Raw genomic sequence first — 19,484 nt, 5'->3', positions numbered from 1 at the left:
TTATATGTGAAAGTAAAGTTTTTTTAGTGTTTCTCTCAACTCCAACACTGGAAAGCAATTTTGAGGCACTTCTTTACACTGCCAGCGTTACTTAAATATTTGCCTGTGTCTCAGTGACCAGAGATGGATGTAGGTGTGAACTGCTTAGAGTCCCATGCATATTGAACATAATTATTTTGATATTGGTACTTTGGTTATACAGTTGAGCTTCCAATATTTTACAGCATTTTAAACTCCTTCAAATTCTTTCATGCATTGTGAATATCATGTATTATTTTGTCATACACTTCAAAGCTGACCACATTTAACTTCACCTGCCATTGACCAGTTCATTTTCTTACTTTTTCCAACATATTCTGTAGATTCTCTGCTTCTTCTTATGTTCTACTATCTCACCTTCAATGCAAGTTTTTAAGCATCTTTAAATTTGACTAATTTGCACTGGCTATTTGAACCTGAATCTTGCATATAAGTTAGGAACCATTGTGCTCAAAGCATCAAACATTAAAATATTCAAAAATGCTATTCCATATTTCTTTTCACATCCCAACATACATCTGCTAACAAATCTATATTTTCTACCTTTATGACAAATTCTCATTCACTCATAGTGAGTGAATCTTAACAACTTTAACTTTGTGAATGGCCCATTGTATGGAACTTTTGCACAGCATTTTAGGTATCTATGTTCACTGTGTTATAGGGCATTGCACATTTGGATGCAATTATTTAACAGTCAAGGATGTTCATCAGACAATATGTGCCCTTTCTGAATCTATTTCAGTATATGAGATTATTGTTGCACAAATATTCTGCTAGGAGAAAGTGAGGACTGCAAATGCTGGAGATCAGAGTCGAGTGTGGTGCTGAAAAGACACAGCAGGTTAGGCAGCATCTGAGGAGCAGGAGAATCAACGTTTCGGGCATAGGCCCTTCATCAGGACTGATGAAATATTCTGCTGTCTTACCCTTTTATCAGTTCCAATTGAAGTAAAATTAATGTGCCTAAAGTTGCCTGTGTTTTTTTTTAACTATGGTTTTTGAAAAATGAAGGGGTTCTATGATCCTATAAATTGTCAAATGACAATAATATATTGTAAATGTTTATTACCTGAAAGTGCTTGGGAGGTTTTATCACATAAACGTGCTAGATAAAAGCAAGTTGCTATTAGAATATATTCTATCTTTGTTTTAAACTTATTGGCTGACTTTATGGTTTTCACTTCATTTCTAACTTCCCTTTACATTTGAGCTTTGGCATTAATGTCTAACTCCCTAAATTCGCCCTGAATCTGTAAACCGTTATATACTCACACAAGACTGCAGAAGTGTCATGAATCATACAAATGAAAATTACTTCTCTATTTTACTTTAGACCAACAGACCAATGGTGCAACAGCCAGTGTACGTAGTGTTAGAAGCCAAGATGTTTCTCACATTGCTTTTGGATCAAAAGTACTTGGACCACCTCCAACCAGTGGCAGAAAAGCTGGGACAACAGGATCTAAAGATGTAAGTCGCTGTTCCATGATAATTGATAATTCAAGTGATATTTCAAATATTACATTGCAATGTATTCTAGCTTATTGGTATTTTTAAAGGTACATCTATTCAGTGCTCATAGGCTATGGCAATTAGGAGCAACCTTTCTGTTCCACCAAAGAGCACTCAATAAATTTTTGTCCTCCTTTACCTTCCTCTACAATTTAATGTAGTCTCTGGTTCAGCAGCTGGAGTGGATCTCCACTCTCCTTGGAGATGGACCTAATGGTCCTAGAGGCTTGGTGATGTCCCAGGGGCTGCTTATGTCTACACAGCGCAGAGGCAAGTTGACCCTCTTCACCTTGAACTTATGAGTTTGGAGGGAGACAAGCAAGGTTGGGAGGCCCAGCCATATCCTGAGACCTCTGAGGAGGTGTGCTTCCTGGCACTATGTTGTCTCCTTTCAAGGGTGGAGCAAGTGGTGTATAGTCAGGTTTCTGCCTTCCTGTCACCATGCCTTCAGTCCTGAGGACCAATGAGTGGGGTGCTGGGGGATAGTTATGTGTGCCACTCTGAGGGTGTCAGTTATGCGTTAATATGATAGCTTTTTTCAGTTCTGTGGAGGCATAGAATAGAGATGGTTCATGATTCTCTGAAATGCTGATGCTTCTGGGCACTGATAGCCATTGAGTCCCAAATAACTGTCTGTTGCACAGCCAGCTGCAGAATCATTGCAGCAAAGTGCTCACTGGATTGTGCTGCCAAAAATTCTAAGACTAATGCTCTACCCAAAGTATTGTTTGTATTTGAGTTAGGGTGTTGGGTGTAGGAAGCAGCCTCAATGATGATTCCTCTGAGGCTTTGATACTGTCTTCTTCCGAAGTCAGAAGGTGAATTATGGGGGAACTGGGTGATCCTTGGCAGAATACATGGATAGGCTGGCAGTAGCTGCAAGACATATGAACAAGAAGGCATCAGGCCCATGGTTAGAAGTGGCGTGATGAATGAGGCTGACACCTGGGTTAATGTGAGAGTTGCAATGGAATGAAGAATGGTAGTTACTTATTTGTCAAGACATGGATATCTCGACACCCTTGCAGAGGGTCCCGGTATTCTCCTGTTGAGCAGTCCCCTGACACACTCACAGTCCTGTCATGAATTGCCTTCTCCAATAATGACAGCAAAAGAGGAATTGGTGAGTTTAAAATAGGTTGAATGGCTTTTGGTGTCAGTGCAGAAGGTGAGGTATTCTCAGGGAATCGTAGGCAATGCAGAGGGCATGCAGGGTTAATGGTGTGGGAGGTTGGAGGAATTGAAAGTGAATGAGCCAAGATGTTGCAGGTAATACTGAAAGTGATAAAACGTGAGCCTTAGTGGAAACTGGGTGCAGAGGTACAGAGAGAGGTAGTTGAGAGAAGGGTGTAACATTTAATCAGGTGCAGCAGAGAAAGCTTTCCCTTCTCACCCTGGAAAACATACTAACCCAGCTGGTGATCTCTGACCTGACCTGGTGGCCTCCCTTACAGTTTTTCAGGAAGAATACTCTTCTCCTTTTCACCACCCCATGCACCAGCAGGTCCAGGTCCTGTTGGAGAATCGTAGTTCCATCTTTCCTTCCTCCATCATGTTCTGATTTTGTCCAGTAATGTGCTCAGCTTCAGAATGCCAATGCTCATCCAGGTGCAGGTCTTTTAAAGATTGTTTGCACAAAAGGGATGCCAGTCTTTCAGTAGATATCTGCTGAGTTGAGTGTTGTTGCAGGAATAGTGTGTGGTGAAATAGACTGGAATCAGATGTGAGAGATGCAATGTGGTCATGGTGGATAACTGCTGTGTTTGGTAAAATGCAGTGAGAGGACTTGGTAGGTCTTGCAGCAAAACGCAGTCCAAAAATTCAACACAATTTGAATTTAGACAAAAAAAAGGTTCCACCCATAGTACTTTTGCATTAAATAGACTGGATGTTTTTCATGTCTTAAAAGTTTCATCAGGATTTCATGGTACAACAGCGACTAATGCACCTTTGATTTGAAATTGTTTGACTTCACTTGTCCAAAAACATTCTCTAGTCCATCAAAGGTCCAGTCCCAAGTCTGCCAGACTACGGCCTGTATCCTTTGCATAAATTAAATAGGGGTGGCAACAGTGAGCAACAGTGGCTCAGTGGTTAGCACTGCTGCCTCACAATGCCAGGGACTTGGGTTCGATTCTAGCCTCGGGCGACTGTCTGTGTGAAGTTTGCACATTCTCCCCTTGTCTGCGTGGCCTTGTCTGCATGGGTTTCCTCCGGTTGCTCCAGCTTCCTCCAAAGATGTGCAGGTTAGGTGAATTGACCATGCTAAATTGCCCATAATGATTGGTGCATTAGTCAGAGTAAATACAGGATAGGGGAATGGGTCTGGGTGGGTTATTCTTCGGAGGGTCGGTGTGGACTTGTTGGGCCAAAGGGCCTGTTTCCATACTGTAGGTAATCTAAATCCTTATTTCACCCATAATTGGCCTTAATCTAATTTTAAATGATATCCTCTTGTTCTTGGATCTCCAAATCAGAGGAAATAGTTACCTTATAAATTGCACATTAAATTATTCTTTTGTTTTAAGTAGTACAGTACCTCAATTAGACCACCCTAAACTCAAGGGAATGCAAACTAGTCTATGACACATTTCCTCATAATATAGTCCTTTAAGCTCTATATTGTTCTGGTAAATCTTTGATGTACCCCTTCTAAGATCAATGTATATTCCAGATATTCTGATCAAATCTGAACATGCTATTTCAGATTGAGTCTGACTGAGCCTTTGTACAATTGAAGCAGCATTGCCTAACTTTCTAACCACCACATAGTAAAAGCCAACTTTCATTTGCCTTTTTGTAACCATACAACAGCTTTTCTTTGCAGTCTTTGTCTCACACAGCTAATGATCTAATTTGCGTTTTTCATTTCCAAAGTAGGCTGCTGTTCTGTGCGCATAATTTCATAAACTTTAGTTTTCCCACATACTTGGTCTATGTCTGTTCATAATATCCTATACAGAATTCCCTTTGCCTCCCAAGTTAAAATCAATTGCAAATATGAGCATTAGCTCTCAATACCTTCATTCAGCCATTAACATTTCTACTGCATACTTGAAGCCCTAGTGTTAATCCCTGTGCACATCACTTGTCAGATCCCACCAATTAGAGCACCAATGCTATATCTCTACAGTAATCCCATCCCAACCAATTAGTAAACCAATTAGTAGTCCAAGTCCCAAGTTTTGCTGCAAATCTATGTGCTCTCATTTTTATCAGAAGTCTTTTCAGTACAAAGTTATGAAATCTCATTTGACAACATGCTCATACACTCCCAAATTCACCATGCTAATCATCTCTGAAAAAAAAATCAAATAGATTAGTTAGGAATGCCCAATCAGTCTAAATCAATGTTGACTCTTTTCAATCAACACTTTTTCCAAGTGTTCATTCTTCTTTAGCTTTCTGCCTCTGATGATAGATTCAAGTAGCTTGAACACAGTCAATATTAATCTGTTTGACTATAGTTATTCTCCTCTTTTCTGTTCCTAAATAGTGAGGTAACATTTGGGGATCCAAAAGCATGATTCCCATATCTAGTTAGCTTTGAAATTTGTTCACGAATGTTCTTTAATGCCCCAATTGTGGAAACAATAAGGTCTCAGAAATGTTTGATCTAAAACAGAATCACAGAATTGTTACAGCACAGCAGGAGGCTATTTGGCCTACTGTGTCTGCGCCAATTCTGCAAATGAGTATCTCACTTCATACCTTCTGCTGCTTTTTTTCTGCAACTTTGCATGTTATTCCTTTTCAACTAACTATCTCATTCCCTTTTAAATTCTCATTTGAATCTGCCAAGATTAAACATTCTGGCGGTGCATTCCAGACCCTAACTATTCATTGTGTAAAATGTTTTTCCAAATATCACTTTTGCTTCTTTTACCAATTACTCTAAATCTGTGCACCCTTTTTTTTTATCCTTTTGTGCTTGGGAACATTTTCTCCCTGTCTACTCTGTCCAGCCTCATCCAGAACTTTACCTGACAAAGGAGTTCCATTCCGAAAGCTTATGATTTCAAATAAACCTGTTGGACTATAACCTGGTGTTGTGTTACTTCTGACTTTGTCCACTCCAGTCCAACGCCAGCACCCCCACATTAGACTCATCATGATTTTGTGATGATGCTGCTTCTTTAACAAGGTTATGCTGTCCTTGGCATTGTTTCTCGTGGAGGTCATAAAAGCAGCAATTCCGAAAGATCTGGCTTTCGATAGGTTTTAGGGCTAATTTGATTATAGCTAACAGATACTGCCTCGGGAAAAATGCTTTCAAGTTTAAAAAAAAACACTTGTACAATGAAAGGGGAGTGGGAAGTTCTCCCAGCTAACCTTTTCTCTGGTTTGATTTCTTTAAAGCTATTCACTGAAAGCAGTCAGGTAGTTTTGAAGCTTCAGGACCCAAAGAAGCAGGTCCATGCTGACCATCCCTCTCTCTAACTTCTGTCCTATAAGACCCTGTGTTTGATGTGTTTATGGAAATTGTTGCAAGTATTGGAAACAGCGTCATTAAGGTGGTAAAATCTGTTGGGTTTTTGGATAGATTAAGTTATTTGGCATTTTGTTCTCTTTTGTGTTTCATTCAGTATGCTTGTAAATAAATTCTGTTACATTTAAAGTTTGACCAGCCTGCATCCCTCCTGGAATAACCACGCTACACCAGCTTAAAACAACTGGCAAAGTTAGGGTCTGGGCTACTTTCTTGAAATATTTTGAGGGTGTCTTGCCTGGTGTGTAGCAATTTTGAATACTTGTATCTAATCTCCTCTGAGTCTTCTTTTTTTCCAAGGAAAGCAGTCCCAACTTCTTCAATCTGTCTTCATATCCAAAATTCCTCATCAGGAATCATTTATAGAGTCATAGAGATGTACAGCATATACATAAACTTTTTCTGCACTCTCACCAGTGCCTTCACATTCTTCCTAAACTGTGGCACCCAGGGTTCAGCACTCCAGCTGAGACTGAACTAGGGTCTTAAATATAACCTCCTTCCTCTTGTACTCCATAGCCCTATTAATACATTCTGGCTATCATATGTTTTATTAACAGGTCTGTCAGTCTATCCATTATTTATTTATGCACATGTATTCACAAGTCCTGCTGTTTATGCGCCCCTCTTAGAGTTGTACCCTCTATTTTTCTAAACTCTACATGTTCTTCCTACCAAATTAGATCACTTCATATTTTTATGCATTGAATTGCATCTGTCATTTATCTGGCTTATCTGCCACCAACTTATCTATATCCTTTTGAAGTTCTACACAATGCTCCTGACCAGATTACAATACGTTGAAGATAAATTTTTTCTTCAAATTCTGATATTGTGTCTTGAAAACTAATTTTTAGGTCATTCATATGTCAATAAAAGCTAGAGTCCTACTCAGCATTGATCCCTGGGCATCTCTACTACAAATATTCCCACAATCCAGAACCATTCATTAACCATTACTCTGAGTCAATGTCACTCAGACAATTTTGAATTCATTTTGTTACAGGGTGCTTTATTCTATGAGCTCTAATATTTTCTCACTGGTTGTGCGGCACTTTATCAAGTGCCTTTGGAAACTCCATATTCACAGCATCAACAGCATAGCCCTATGCAGGCTTTTCTCCTAACACTTAAAACAAAACTTCAGCAAGTAAATTAAACACAATATTTCCTTAAGCATTCCATGCTTGCTCTCCTTAATTTAACTTAATTGTGACTATTAATTTTGACTTAAATTATTCTTTTCAGAAGTATCTCCAACACTAAAGTTAAACTCACTGGTTTGTCATTGCTTGGCTAGTCCTTGCATCCATTTTTGAACAAGATGATAATGTTTACAATGCTTCAGTCCTGTGGCACCATGAGTCTAACGAAAACTGAAGAAATATTGCTAGTGGCTCCGCAACCTTCAGTCTTACTTCCTCAGCATTCTTACATTCATCTCATCCAGCCCTAGTTTCTTGTCAGCTTGAAGCATGAACAACCACCCGATATCACATTGTCATCAACACTAGGTACTTCAAGCAATTCAGTAAACTTCTCTTTCACCATGGCCAGGGTAGCATCTTTTTCCTTATTTACTACTTCACCCATAACCATTCTTGCATGTTTGAATTCCCATTTTTGCCCCTAATTTGGCACTACTCCTTTCCCACCCTACTGTTCATTTGTTTGTTTATGGAAGATATTGGGATTCTCATTTATGTTAGCTACCAGTCTCTCTTAATACTTTCTTTTCTCTTATTTGGTTTTCAACAAACCTCTCAACATTTTAAATTCAGTCTAGTCCTGGATTGTATTACCTGTCTGGCGTCTATCAGAAACACGCTTTTTTCTCTTGACAATAATTTCTGCCTGCATTGTCATCCAGGGAGGTCTAGATTTGTTTGCCTGCTCTTTCCCTATCAAGAGAATTATGCCTGAGTCATCTCTGCTTTGACAGTATCTCACTCTTCAAGATAATGTTTTTTTCGCCCTTGTTTAACATTAGGTAATTCAACCCAGATCCATTCTTACCCCTTTAATGTTGGCTTTCCACCAAATTATTCTTAATCTGGATTTTACCTTATCCTTTTCCATGTTTATCTTAAACTTTATGACACTGTGATCACCATCCCTGTGATTTCTTCAACTGACACTTAATCTACTTGGCCCACCTCATTCCCAAGAACCCAACGTAGCGATGCTTTCTTTCTCATTGGACTGAGTGCACACTGATGTAGAAAATTCTCCTGAATACGTCTGGCAACAGTTGTTCCTCTCCTAACACTTTTACTTTCCCAGTCTATATTTGGATAATTTTCGTCATCTATTATAACTATAAAATTCTTACACTTCTCCATACTTTGCAAATTTGTCCATCTATATCCTTCCCAAAAGTTGATGCCCCATACAATACACAAAGCAATGTAATTGTATCATTTTTTTTCTTTAACATTAGCCAAATTTGTAATTTTTCTTGTCATTTCTGGGGCATCCTCTTTCACTGACAATGTAATGCTCTCATTAATCAATACTGCCACTCTTCCATTTCATTATTTCCTATCTTTCCTGAACAGCTTACTTCCAGGAATATTTAATATCCAGTCCTGCTCTTCATTGATCCAGGACATCAGTGGACTGGAAATATGGAAAATCCAGTCCATATTTCCACAAGATACTGCACCTGCATTCAATTATTTTATTTATTACACTCACTGCATTTACATGCAGTAATCCTGATTTACATGCCATTACTTTCTCCCTTTAAAACAAAGGGGCAGAAGTACAGCCAAGAGTGTGGTGCTGGAAAAGCACAGCCGGTCAGACAGCATTCGAGGAGCAGGAGAATAGACATTTTGGGCATAAACCCTTCATCAGAATGAGGCTTGTGGACTGAGGGGCTGAGAGATAAATGCAAGGGAGGTAAAGTTGGGGGAGAAGGGAGCTGGGAATGTAATAGATAGATGAAGATGAGTGAGATGATTGGTCGAAGAGGGGTAGGCGTGGATAGATGGGAAAGATGATGGACAGGTCAGGAGGTCAGTACCAAGTTGGAGGCTTGGGACTGGGATAATGTGGAGGGAGGGGAAATGAGGGAACTGTTGAAATCCACATTGATCCTGTGTGGTTGCAGTGTCCCAAGGCGGAATATGAGGCATTCTTCCTCCAGGCATCGGGTGGTAATGATTTGGCGATGGAGAAGGCCCAGGACCTGAATGTCCTTAATGGAGTGTGAGGAAGCGTTGAAGTGTTCAGCCAAGGGACGGTGGGGTTGGTTGGTGTGAGTGTCCCAGAGATGTTTTTTGAAATGATCTGTAAGTAGGCGTCTTGTCTCCCCAATGTAGAGGAAACTACATCAGGTGCAACCGATACAGTAGATGACATTTGTGGAGGTAAGGCCATTCAGACCATCAAGTCTACTTCATCATGCAATGAGATCATGGCTGACCTGATGACATTCAACTCTACTTTCTTGCCTTTTCCCGCTAATCTTGACTTTTTGCCTGATTAAAAATCTAACTGTCTCAGTCTTGAAGCTCTAACAACATAACCTTGAAAGCCATCTGCAGTAAAAAAAATTCCAAAGATTCAATATTTTTAATATTCACTCTGGGATGTGGGTGTCACTGGCTGGCCATTATTCATTGTTCATCACCAATTGGCCTTGAGAAAATGGTGTTGAGCTGCCTTCTTGAACTACCCTAGTGCATGTGGCACAGGTAGACCCACAGTACTCCTGAGGAGTGAATTTCAGGATTTTGACCCAGTGACAGTGAAGAAACAATGATATATTTCCAACTCAGGATGGTGAGTGACTTACAGGAGAACTTGCAGGTGGTAGTGTTTCAGTGTATCTGCTGCCCTGTCCTTGTAAGTAGAAGTGGTCATGGGTTTGGAAGGTACTGTCTCAGTGTCTTTGGTGAATTTCTGCACCACATCTTGAAGATAAGGGGAGACAATGGCCTCATTGTATCACATCGAGACTATTACTTCAGTAACTCAGCTAATGTACTGGGTTCGAATGCTGCAACAGCATGGTTTTTGAATTCCATTTAAAAACCTGAAATGAAGAATATACCAATGACCACAAAATCATTGTTGATTGTCAGAAAATCCACCTGGCTTATTAATGTCCTTCAGGATAGAAATCTACTATCCTCACCTGGTCTGGCCGACATGTGACTCTAGTGCCACAGTAATGTGTTTGACTCTCAGTTGCACCCTAAAAGGCCTGGCAAGCCACTCAGTTGTATCATCGCTATGAAGTCTCAACAAAGAAATGAAACCAGACAAACCACTTACAACAACTTGAGCACAACAAACAATAATGGCAGAAAATCCTATCGAGCCTACAAAGTGAGGGTTTAGTTAAGAAAAAGAAGGACGCCTACGTCAGGTATCGACAAGATAGATCGAGTGAATCCTTAGAAGAGTATAAAGGCAGTAGGAGTATACTTAAGAGGGAAATCAGGAGGGCAAAAAGGGGACATAAGATAGCTTTGGCAAATAGAGTTAAGAAGAATCCAAAGGGTTTTTACAAGTACATTAAGGACAAAAGAGTAACTAGGGAGTGAATAAAGCCCCTAAAAGATCAACAAGGCAGCCTTTGTGTGGAGCCACAGGAGATGGGGGAGATACTAAACAAGTATTTTGCATCAGTGTTTACTGTGGAAAAGGACATGTAAGATATAGAATGCAGGGAAAAAGATGGTGACATCTTGAAAAATGTCCATATTACAGAGGAGGAAGTGCTGGATGTCTTGAAACGCGTAAAGGTGGATAAATCCCCAGGACCTGATCAGGTGTACCCTACAATTCTGTGGGAAGCGAGGGAAGTTATTGCTGGGCCCCTTGCTGAGATACTTGTATCATCGACAGTCACGGGTGAGATGCCAGAAGACTGGAGGTTGGCTAATGAGGTGCCACTGTTTAAGAAGGATGGTAAGGACAAACCAGGGAACTATAGACCAGTGAGCCTGACGTTGGTGGTGGGCAAGTTGTTGGAGGGAATCCTGAGGGACAGGGTGTACATGTATTTGGAAGAACAAGGACTGATTAGGGATAGTCAACATGGCTTTGTGCATGGGATGTCATGTCTCACAAACTTAATTGAGATTTTTGAAGAAGGAATAAAGAGGATTGATGAGGGCAGAGTAGTGCATGTGATCGAAATGGACTTCAGTAAGGCATTCAACAAGGTTCCCCATGGGAGACTGGTTCGCAAGGTTAGATGTAATGGAATAAAGGGAGAACTCGCCACTTAGATACAGAACTGGTTCAAAAGTCGAAGACAGAGGGTGGTGGTGGAGGTTGCTTTTCAGACTGGAGGACTGTGACCAGTGGAGTACCACAAGAATCGGTGCTGGGTTGACTACTTTTCTTCATCTACAGAGGAACCTCGATTATCCGAACGAGATGGACGGGCACTATTTCTTTCAGATAATTGATTATTCGGTTAATCGATTCAATGCCTTTCCTCTGGGGCTCAGAGTTTTCTATTAGGTCTGCTCCCTGTTCAGGAGATAAGGAAGCTGGACTGGACACCAACAACAAGACTGCTGCTGCTGCTGATGCCTTTTGGAGGGTGAGTCTCCAAATGGCACGCGCGCACACACAACTTTTTACTGCAATGTTTTGACAGGTTCCACTTTTACCCCATACAGGACAATGTTGGAGAGATTATCTGGGGAAGGGGGGGGTTTAGGGTACACGCCTGTGTAGGACTCCAGAGAAAGTGTGGGAAGAGAGAGAGAGAGAGAGAGGGAGGGTGGGATTTAGAGATGGTTCCTGCGCTCCCATCAGCCCAGGATTGTTCTCAGTAGCACTTTTAATCACTGTGAACAAAAGATGCGATCAGTGTTTGGCACACGTCCTTGATGTAATGTTTCTGTCGGGACCTCGAGATCACCTTCGGATAATCCGATTTTTGGGTAATTGAGGTTCATCTATATATAAATCATTTGGATGTGAGCATACATGGTATAGTTAGTAAGTTTCCTGAAGAAGGGCTTTTGCCCGAAACGTCGATTCTCCTGTTCCTTTGATGCTGCCTGGCCTGCTGCGCTTTTCCAGCAACACATTTTTAAGCTCTAGTTAGTAAGTTTGCAGATAACACCAAAATTGGAAGTGTAGTGCATAGCAAAGATAGTTACCTCAGATTACAACAGGATCTTGATCAGACGGACTGATGGGCTGACGAGTGGTGGATAGAGTTTAATTTAGATAAATGCAAGATGCTGCATTTTGGGAAAGCAAATCTGAGCAGGATTTATACATTTAATGGTAGGTTCCTAGGGAGTATTGCTGAACAAAGAGACCTTGGAGTGCAGGTTCATAGCTCCTTGAAAGCGGAGTCACAGCTAGATAGGATAGTGAAGAAGGCGTTTGGTATGCTTTCCTTTATTGGTTAGAGTATTGAGTACAGGAGTTGGGAGGTCATGTTGCGGCTGTACAGAACATTGGTCAGGCCACTGTTGGAATATTGCGTGCAATTCTGGTCTCCTTCCTATCAGAAGGATGTTGTGAAACTTGAAAGGGTCCAGAGAAGACTTACAAGGATGTTACCAGGTTTGGAGGACTTGAGCTATAGGGAGAGATTGAATAGGCTGTGGCTATTTTCCCTGGAGCATCAGAGGCTGAGGGGTGACCTTAACAAGGTTTATAAAATCATGTGGGGCAAGGATAAATAGACAAAGTCTCTTCCTTGGGTAGGGGAATCCAGAACCGGTGGGCATAGATTTAGGGTGAGAAGGGAAAGACAGAAAAGAGACCTAAGGGGCAACTTTTTCATGCAGAGGCTGGTACGTGTGTGGAATGAGCTGCCAGAGGAAGTGGTGAAGGCTGGTACAATTGCCCCTTTTTAACAGGCATCTGGATGGGTATTTGAATAGGAAGGATTTGGAGGGATATGGGCCAGGTGCTGACAGGTGGGACTAGATTGGGTTGGGATGTCTGGTCAGCATGGATGAGTTGAACCGAAGGGTCTGTTTCCGTGCTGTACATTTTTATGACTCAATGTCTGGGGGTTCGTACTAAATTACCCTGAGAGAAAAAATTCCTCCGCATCTCTGTCTTAAATATACAACCCCTTATTCTGATATTATGTTCCTCTGGCCCTAGACTCTCTCACAAAGGGAAACAACTTTCTAATCTATCCTGTTAAGACCCCTGAGAATTTTATCTGTTTCACTGAGGTAACCTCTCATTCTTCTAACTTCCAATGCGTGCAGGCCAAAATGACTCAACCTGTCTTCATAAAACAGTCCCCCCATGTCCAAAATCAGCCAGTGAAAATTCTCTGGATTGCCTCCCATGTCAATATATCATTCCTTAGATAAGGAGCCCAAAACTGTTTGCAGTATTTCAGATGTGGTCTGAATAGGCCTTGTCTTGTTTTCTGCAAAAACACTCAACTTTTATACTTCATTCCCTTCAAAATAAAGGTTCACATTCCATTTGCTTTCCCTATTATCTGCTTAAGTTGGATGCTAGCTTTCTGTGATTAATGAACAAGGACTTCCAAATTCTTTTGTTGTGTAGCTTTCTGCATTTTCTTTTCCATTTAAATTTTATTTAGCTCCTCTATTTTGCTGGTCAAAGTGCATACCTTACATTTTCCCACATTATATTCTATCTACCAAGATTTTGCCCACTCAATCCCTCTGCAGGATTTATACACTTAATGGTAAGGTCCTAGGGAATGTTGCTGAACAAAGAGACCTTGGAGTGTAGATTCATAGCTCCTTGAAAGTAGAGTCGCAGGTAGATAGGATAGTGAAGAAGGTATTTGGTATGCTTCACTTTATCGGTCAGAGTATTGAGTAAAGGGGTTGGGTGGTCATGTAGCAGCTGTACAGGACATTGGTTAGGCCACTGTTGGAATATTGCATGCAACTCTGGTGTCCTTCCTATCGGAAGGATGTTGTGAAACTTGAAAGGGTTCAGAAAAGATTTATAAGGATATTGCCATGGTTGGAAGATTTGAGCTGTAGGGAGAGGTTGAATAGATTAGATTAGATTACTTACAGTGTGGAAACAGGCCCTTCGGCCCAACAAGTCCACACCGCCCCGCCGAAGCGCAACCCACCCATACCCCTACATTTACCCCTTACCTAACGCTATGGGCAATTTAGCATGGCCAATTCACCTGACCTGCACATCTTTGCACTGTGGGAGGAAACCGGAGCACCCGGAGGAAACCCACGCAGACACAGTCAGTCGCCTGAGGCGGGAATTGAACCCGGGTCTCTGGCGCTGTGAGGCAGCAGTGCTAACCACTGTGCCACCGTGCCGCCCAGGCTAGGGCTGTTTTCCTTGGAGCGTCAGAGGCTGAGGGGTGACATTATCGAGGTTTATAAAATCACAAGGGGCGTGGATAGGATAAATAGACAATGTCTTTTCCTTGGGGTGAGGGAGTCCAGAACTAGAGGGCATAGGTTTAGGGTGAGAGGGGAAAGATATGAAAGAGACCTTAAGGGCAACCTATTCATGCAGAGGGTGGTACTTGTATGGAATGAGCTGCCAGAGGATGTGATGGAGGCTGGTACAATTGCAACATTTAGAAGGCATCTGGATGGGTATGTGAATAGGAAAGGTTTGGAGAAATAATGGGCCGGGTGCTGGCATGGGACTAGATTAGGTTGGGGTATCTGGCCAGAATTATCAAGTTGGACCGAAAGATCTGTCTCCATTCTGTATATCTCTATGACGCTAATGACTCTATCACATTTACTAGTTTTTAACTCAAGTTTGTCAAATTAATGTTTGTTTAGCCAACAGCATATGTCTAAACTGATCCAAGATAAGTTTGATTTATTTTCCGGTTTTAATGCTTTAGTTGTCTGTCTTGATGGATAACAAAACAGCTAGATCCTCCTATCAACCTCATTATAATAAAGATGCCATATCAGAAAGATTGACTGGCAGATCAGAAAGACGGACTTCAATTCGACCAGAACCAGCTAACCACATAAACGAAGAAAATATTTGCTTCACAAAGCAAACATCTGAAGCTGTTTCTTTGGGTAAGAAACAATATATAGTAGAAACCTTGAAATATCACACAATTAAACCTAGAAGAATGCCAAGTTGTTATATTGAATGTCAACACTATGAGTTTTCTCCCAATCAATGTCTGAATGCTTTGTTGCAGTAGTTTTCTAATAATTCTGCCTCCATACACGTTGATTTTTCTTTTTATTATCCTATCTGAGGTTTCCTATATGCTTGCCATGTTTCAAGGTATTACCTCTACTGTAACTTAGTTAACTTAAAATGAGTTTAAACAATGGATTCATTGTTTATTTTCCAATTCCTTTCTCGGATTATGCTACATTTTTAGCATAGTTATGTTTATTTGCTTTTTACCATAACCTTTGGTTTCCAAAGGCCAAAATGCTCCCATCCCGTCACACAACCTTGACTTGTTTGAACATTGATTTGTGTCCTATGCTGAAAAATGTCTTGTAAATTCATTATCCAATTCGCCCGATGATAGTGTCTGTGATTTCCTAGTTTGATTATTCCATTATCGGCAGGTGTGCCTTTAGCTGTCCATTTCGCTCACCAAAACTCTTCTTCCTCTTTTAAGACATCCCTTAAAACTTGCTTCTCTAAGCCAATTTTTGACGATCTGACCTCATGGTTTCTTTTAAGATAGTATCTAAATTTGCTTTTGTGAATTGACATGGGCTATTTTACTCAAAAGACACAAAAGGTACTATATGTTTTTACCACTTCTTTGTTAAAGTTCACTGCCTCTATGTGTAAAGGAAAATTTACTTGAAAACTATAAAATGTTTTCAAACAAGAATATAAGAATGTAATAAATAGGAGCAGGTGTAGATGATATAGCCCACCCAACCCTTCTATTTAATATGATCTTGGCTGATCTTCAGCTTCAATTTCACCTTCATGTCCTTTAAATCCCTGAAAGTCCAAAAATGTTTCATCTTAAGCATACTCAAGATGAGGCATCCACAACCCTCTGGAGTGGAGATTTCCTACAATTCATAACTCTCTGACTAAAAGAAATCTCATCTCAATCCAAAATGATTGCACTGCTTATACTGCAACTCTGCCCCCATGATCGAGATACCCAAGGCAGGGGCAACAAACTTAGAGGGTCCATCCTGTCAAACCCCTTCAGAATCTTATTTGTTTCACTGACATCATCTCGCATTCTTCCAAACTTCCTAGGCAATAAGTCCATTTTACCCAGCACCCTCATAATAAGACTGTCCTCTCATCCGAGGAAACAATGTAGTAAACCTTTGCTGTTCTATTTACAATGCAAATATATCCATTGTTAAGTTTGAAGAATAAGTCCTGGGTTTTCACTCTCAAATTACAGGGCTATCATTCTAGAGGCAGGATTTTGATGGAGTCAGAGTGGCTCACCAGGACATAGCAATGGCAGCCTCAGGCGACTGAATACTGAAGTGGGCTGCATAAAATATCCTTGACTCTTTGCATTTTTGCCAAATTGTATCATTACATTGTATGCCCTCTAACTCTCAATGCTCATACTGCATCACTCACCCTCTATGTCATCTCCATTCCCTACTCAAACTCATGCCAATCCACCCACTACCACCCTTGGCCTTTACGCTATCCATGCCAACATACCCAATATTCACCGTGGAAAAACTCATCAGCCTATTGAGATGAAACAAAATAAAGGCATAAATATACATTAGAACATTTACTATATTGAAAAAGGACCTAGTCATATAGGTACATGCAAAACATTTAAATATCCTCAAGTGCTCAATCCTTATATAAATTATAAGGATTTCTATTCATAACCTCACATCAAAGAAAACTAATTGTTTAGTAACTTTTTTGACTTGTCAATCAAAGTGTGAACTCAAGGCATGTAGGATTCACAACATTGTGGATAAATGGACAGCACAAATAGAAGTAAGCAGATAAGATCCAATGACCATTATGGAGATGTGGCTGCAGGGTGTCCAAGGCTGAGAACTGAATATTTAAAAACTTTCGACATCTAGGAAGGAGTAGTGCTGTTGATAAAGGATCATGTAATTTAAGAATGTCAATTTAAATCTAGACCAGGCATGCCTAGTTAGCACAAAAATAAAACAAAGAACTGTGGATGCTGGAAGTCTGAAACAAAAACATAAATTGCAGGAGAAATTTAGCAGGCTTAGTAGCATCTGTGGAGAGAAAGCAAAGTCAACATTTCAAATTCAGTGACTTTTCTTAAGGATCTTAGGATTCTGTAGAAGCATCACTGGACTCAAAATGTTAACTCTGTATTCTTTGCACTGATACCACTAGAGCAGACAAATTCTAGGATTGTAGATTAGATAGCTTTTAGAACAGTATGTTGAGAAATGAACTAGAGAATCAGCTATTATTATCTGGTATTGTACAATGAGAAAGGGCTAATTAATAATCTTATTGAAAATGAACCTCTATGGAAAAGTGACTCTAATATTTGAAAGAATTTAGCATGAAGTCTGATAGTGAAATTGTTCCATCAGCAACTTGGGCCAGAATTGTCCTGGAGCCTGAATGATGTGGACAATGGCAAGACAATTGGAAAACTATTGTGAGAGTGGAAACATTAGATTCTCAACATTGCAGTTTAAAAATATCTGAGTTTGTGCCTTAGGTTTGAATGGCTAGATGTGAATCTCACTGGTCAGTGAAAAAAGGCATGTTTAGAATCAAAGAACTCCTACAATGCAGAAAGAGGCCATTCAGCTCATCAAATCTTCACCAACCCTCTGAGAAACATCCCATCCAAATCCAACCCCTCTCCCAACCTATTCCTGTAACCCTGCAAGAGTTTCTTTTTAACCATGGCTAATCCACAACCTACACACTACAGGGCAATTTTTAGCAGACTAATCACCCTAATCTGCACATCTTTAGACCATGATAGGAAGCCAGAATACCCAGAGGAAACCCCCGCAGGCATGGGGAGAACATGCAAACTCCACATAGTTACCCAAGGTTGGAATTGAATTTGGGTCCCTGGCGCTGTAAAGCAGCAGTGCTAACCACTGTACATGGTGCGTTATTTGGATGTATTAACATCACACACAAGCTCACCTTGTGTATATGCAGTTTGCTTTTATCTCAAACAATAGCAAAAAACAGGCAGAAGCAATTCCCACCATGAAAATCTTGAATGCATATCTGGCAACTGCCACTCATTGACATCTGGGTATCCATCTTGACCGGATTTCATCAATATCTCATAGCGTGCTCCATGGACAGCAATTGCATGTATCTATCATTGAAGGAGGTTGGCACCATAAAAGCATCAGCTGCAGCACGTTTTAGTCTCTCTTTTTGTTCCATTTCAACATTGTACTTTGGAGTTGACTACCATCATGTAGTCACATGCAAATATACTGCATGTGCTTTAACTGAATGACCATGTCTGTAAGCCTGAGGGAAATATACCTCAGTCAACTCAAGAGGGACTATCTACTGCAAGAGTATTTTGAGGGTGTGACTAGCAGATTTGATAAAGGGAAACCAGTAGGTATTTAGAATTTACATAAGTTATTTGGGGTGGGGAACAAATGTAATATTTCCAAGTTTGCTCATGTTACAAAGCTAGGTGGCATTGTGAATTCTGAGAAGGTGCAAAGAAGCTATAAATAGGCTGAATTTGAAAGAACATGTCTGATGGAATATGATATGGAAAGACTTTTTGAGCAAAAACAGAAATGCTCTGTTTCTTAAATGACAAGAAATTGGGAAGTGTTGATGTACAAAGGGATTTGGGTGTCCTTGTTAATGAGTCACCAAAAGCTAGCATTCAGGTACAGCAGACAATTGGGAAGGTAAATGATATGTTTGCATTTATTGGAAGAGAATTTGAATGCAGCAGTAAAGCAGTCTTGTTGCAATTGTTTAAAGCCTTGGTGAGACCGCATCTTGAATATTATGTACAGTTTTAGTCTCTGTACGTAGAGGGAAGAAAATGCAGATTCAGCAGATGGATCCTCGGGCTGACAGGATTGACCTTTGAGGAGACATGATGAGCATCAGAGGTGATCTCGTGAGGCATACAATTCTTGAATAGCTCGAGAAAGTAAATAGAGGACAAATATATTCCCTGGCTGGAAAGAGGAAAGCTCTAAATCAGGGTACACAATCTCCCCTTATCAGTTAAAGTGAAATCTGTCAAAAATAGAGGCAAAACTTCAACACTCAGATTATCAGCTCAATGAAAGTTCAGGCCCAAAACTTGATACTGGACTTCAGGTCTGATCTCACCAAAGCCCTGTACAGTTTCTGCAAGACACCCTCCATTGTGTATTCTTACCTTCCTTTATTGAATCTCTATGCTTCTTTTCCTCTTGAACATCCCAACTCCCCAAAAAACTTGTTATCAGACAATATTTGACACCAAGACATATGAGATGTTTTAAAAGATGATCATTAACATGGTAAAAGAGAAATGGGGACAAAAAAT

At 40.4% G+C, this 19,484-nt stretch overlaps 1 protein-coding gene across 2 annotated transcripts in view; it reads left to right on the top strand.

The window, feature by feature from the left end:
* The window catches only part of cfap20dc (CFAP20 domain containing), a 388,329-nt gene that overhangs the window by 184,400 nt on the left and 184,445 nt on the right, over positions 1–19,484 (top strand). For both annotated transcript variants that reach the window (XM_043708208.1, XM_043708209.1), the window contains exons 8-9: positions 1,376–1,512; positions 14,862–15,048. In XM_043708208.1, the coding sequence (XP_043564143.1) occupies positions 1,376–1,512; positions 14,862–15,048 (324 nt within the window). The remainder of the gene's footprint in view (positions 1–1,375; positions 1,513–14,861; positions 15,049–19,484) is intronic.

This window comes from Chiloscyllium plagiosum, chromosome 18 (assembly GCF_004010195.1).
Source record: "Chiloscyllium plagiosum isolate BGI_BamShark_2017 chromosome 18, ASM401019v2, whole genome shotgun sequence".
Classification (NCBI taxonomy): domain Eukaryota; kingdom Metazoa; phylum Chordata; class Chondrichthyes; order Orectolobiformes; family Hemiscylliidae; genus Chiloscyllium; species Chiloscyllium plagiosum.
This window is presented reverse-complemented; position numbering and strand designations above follow the sequence as displayed.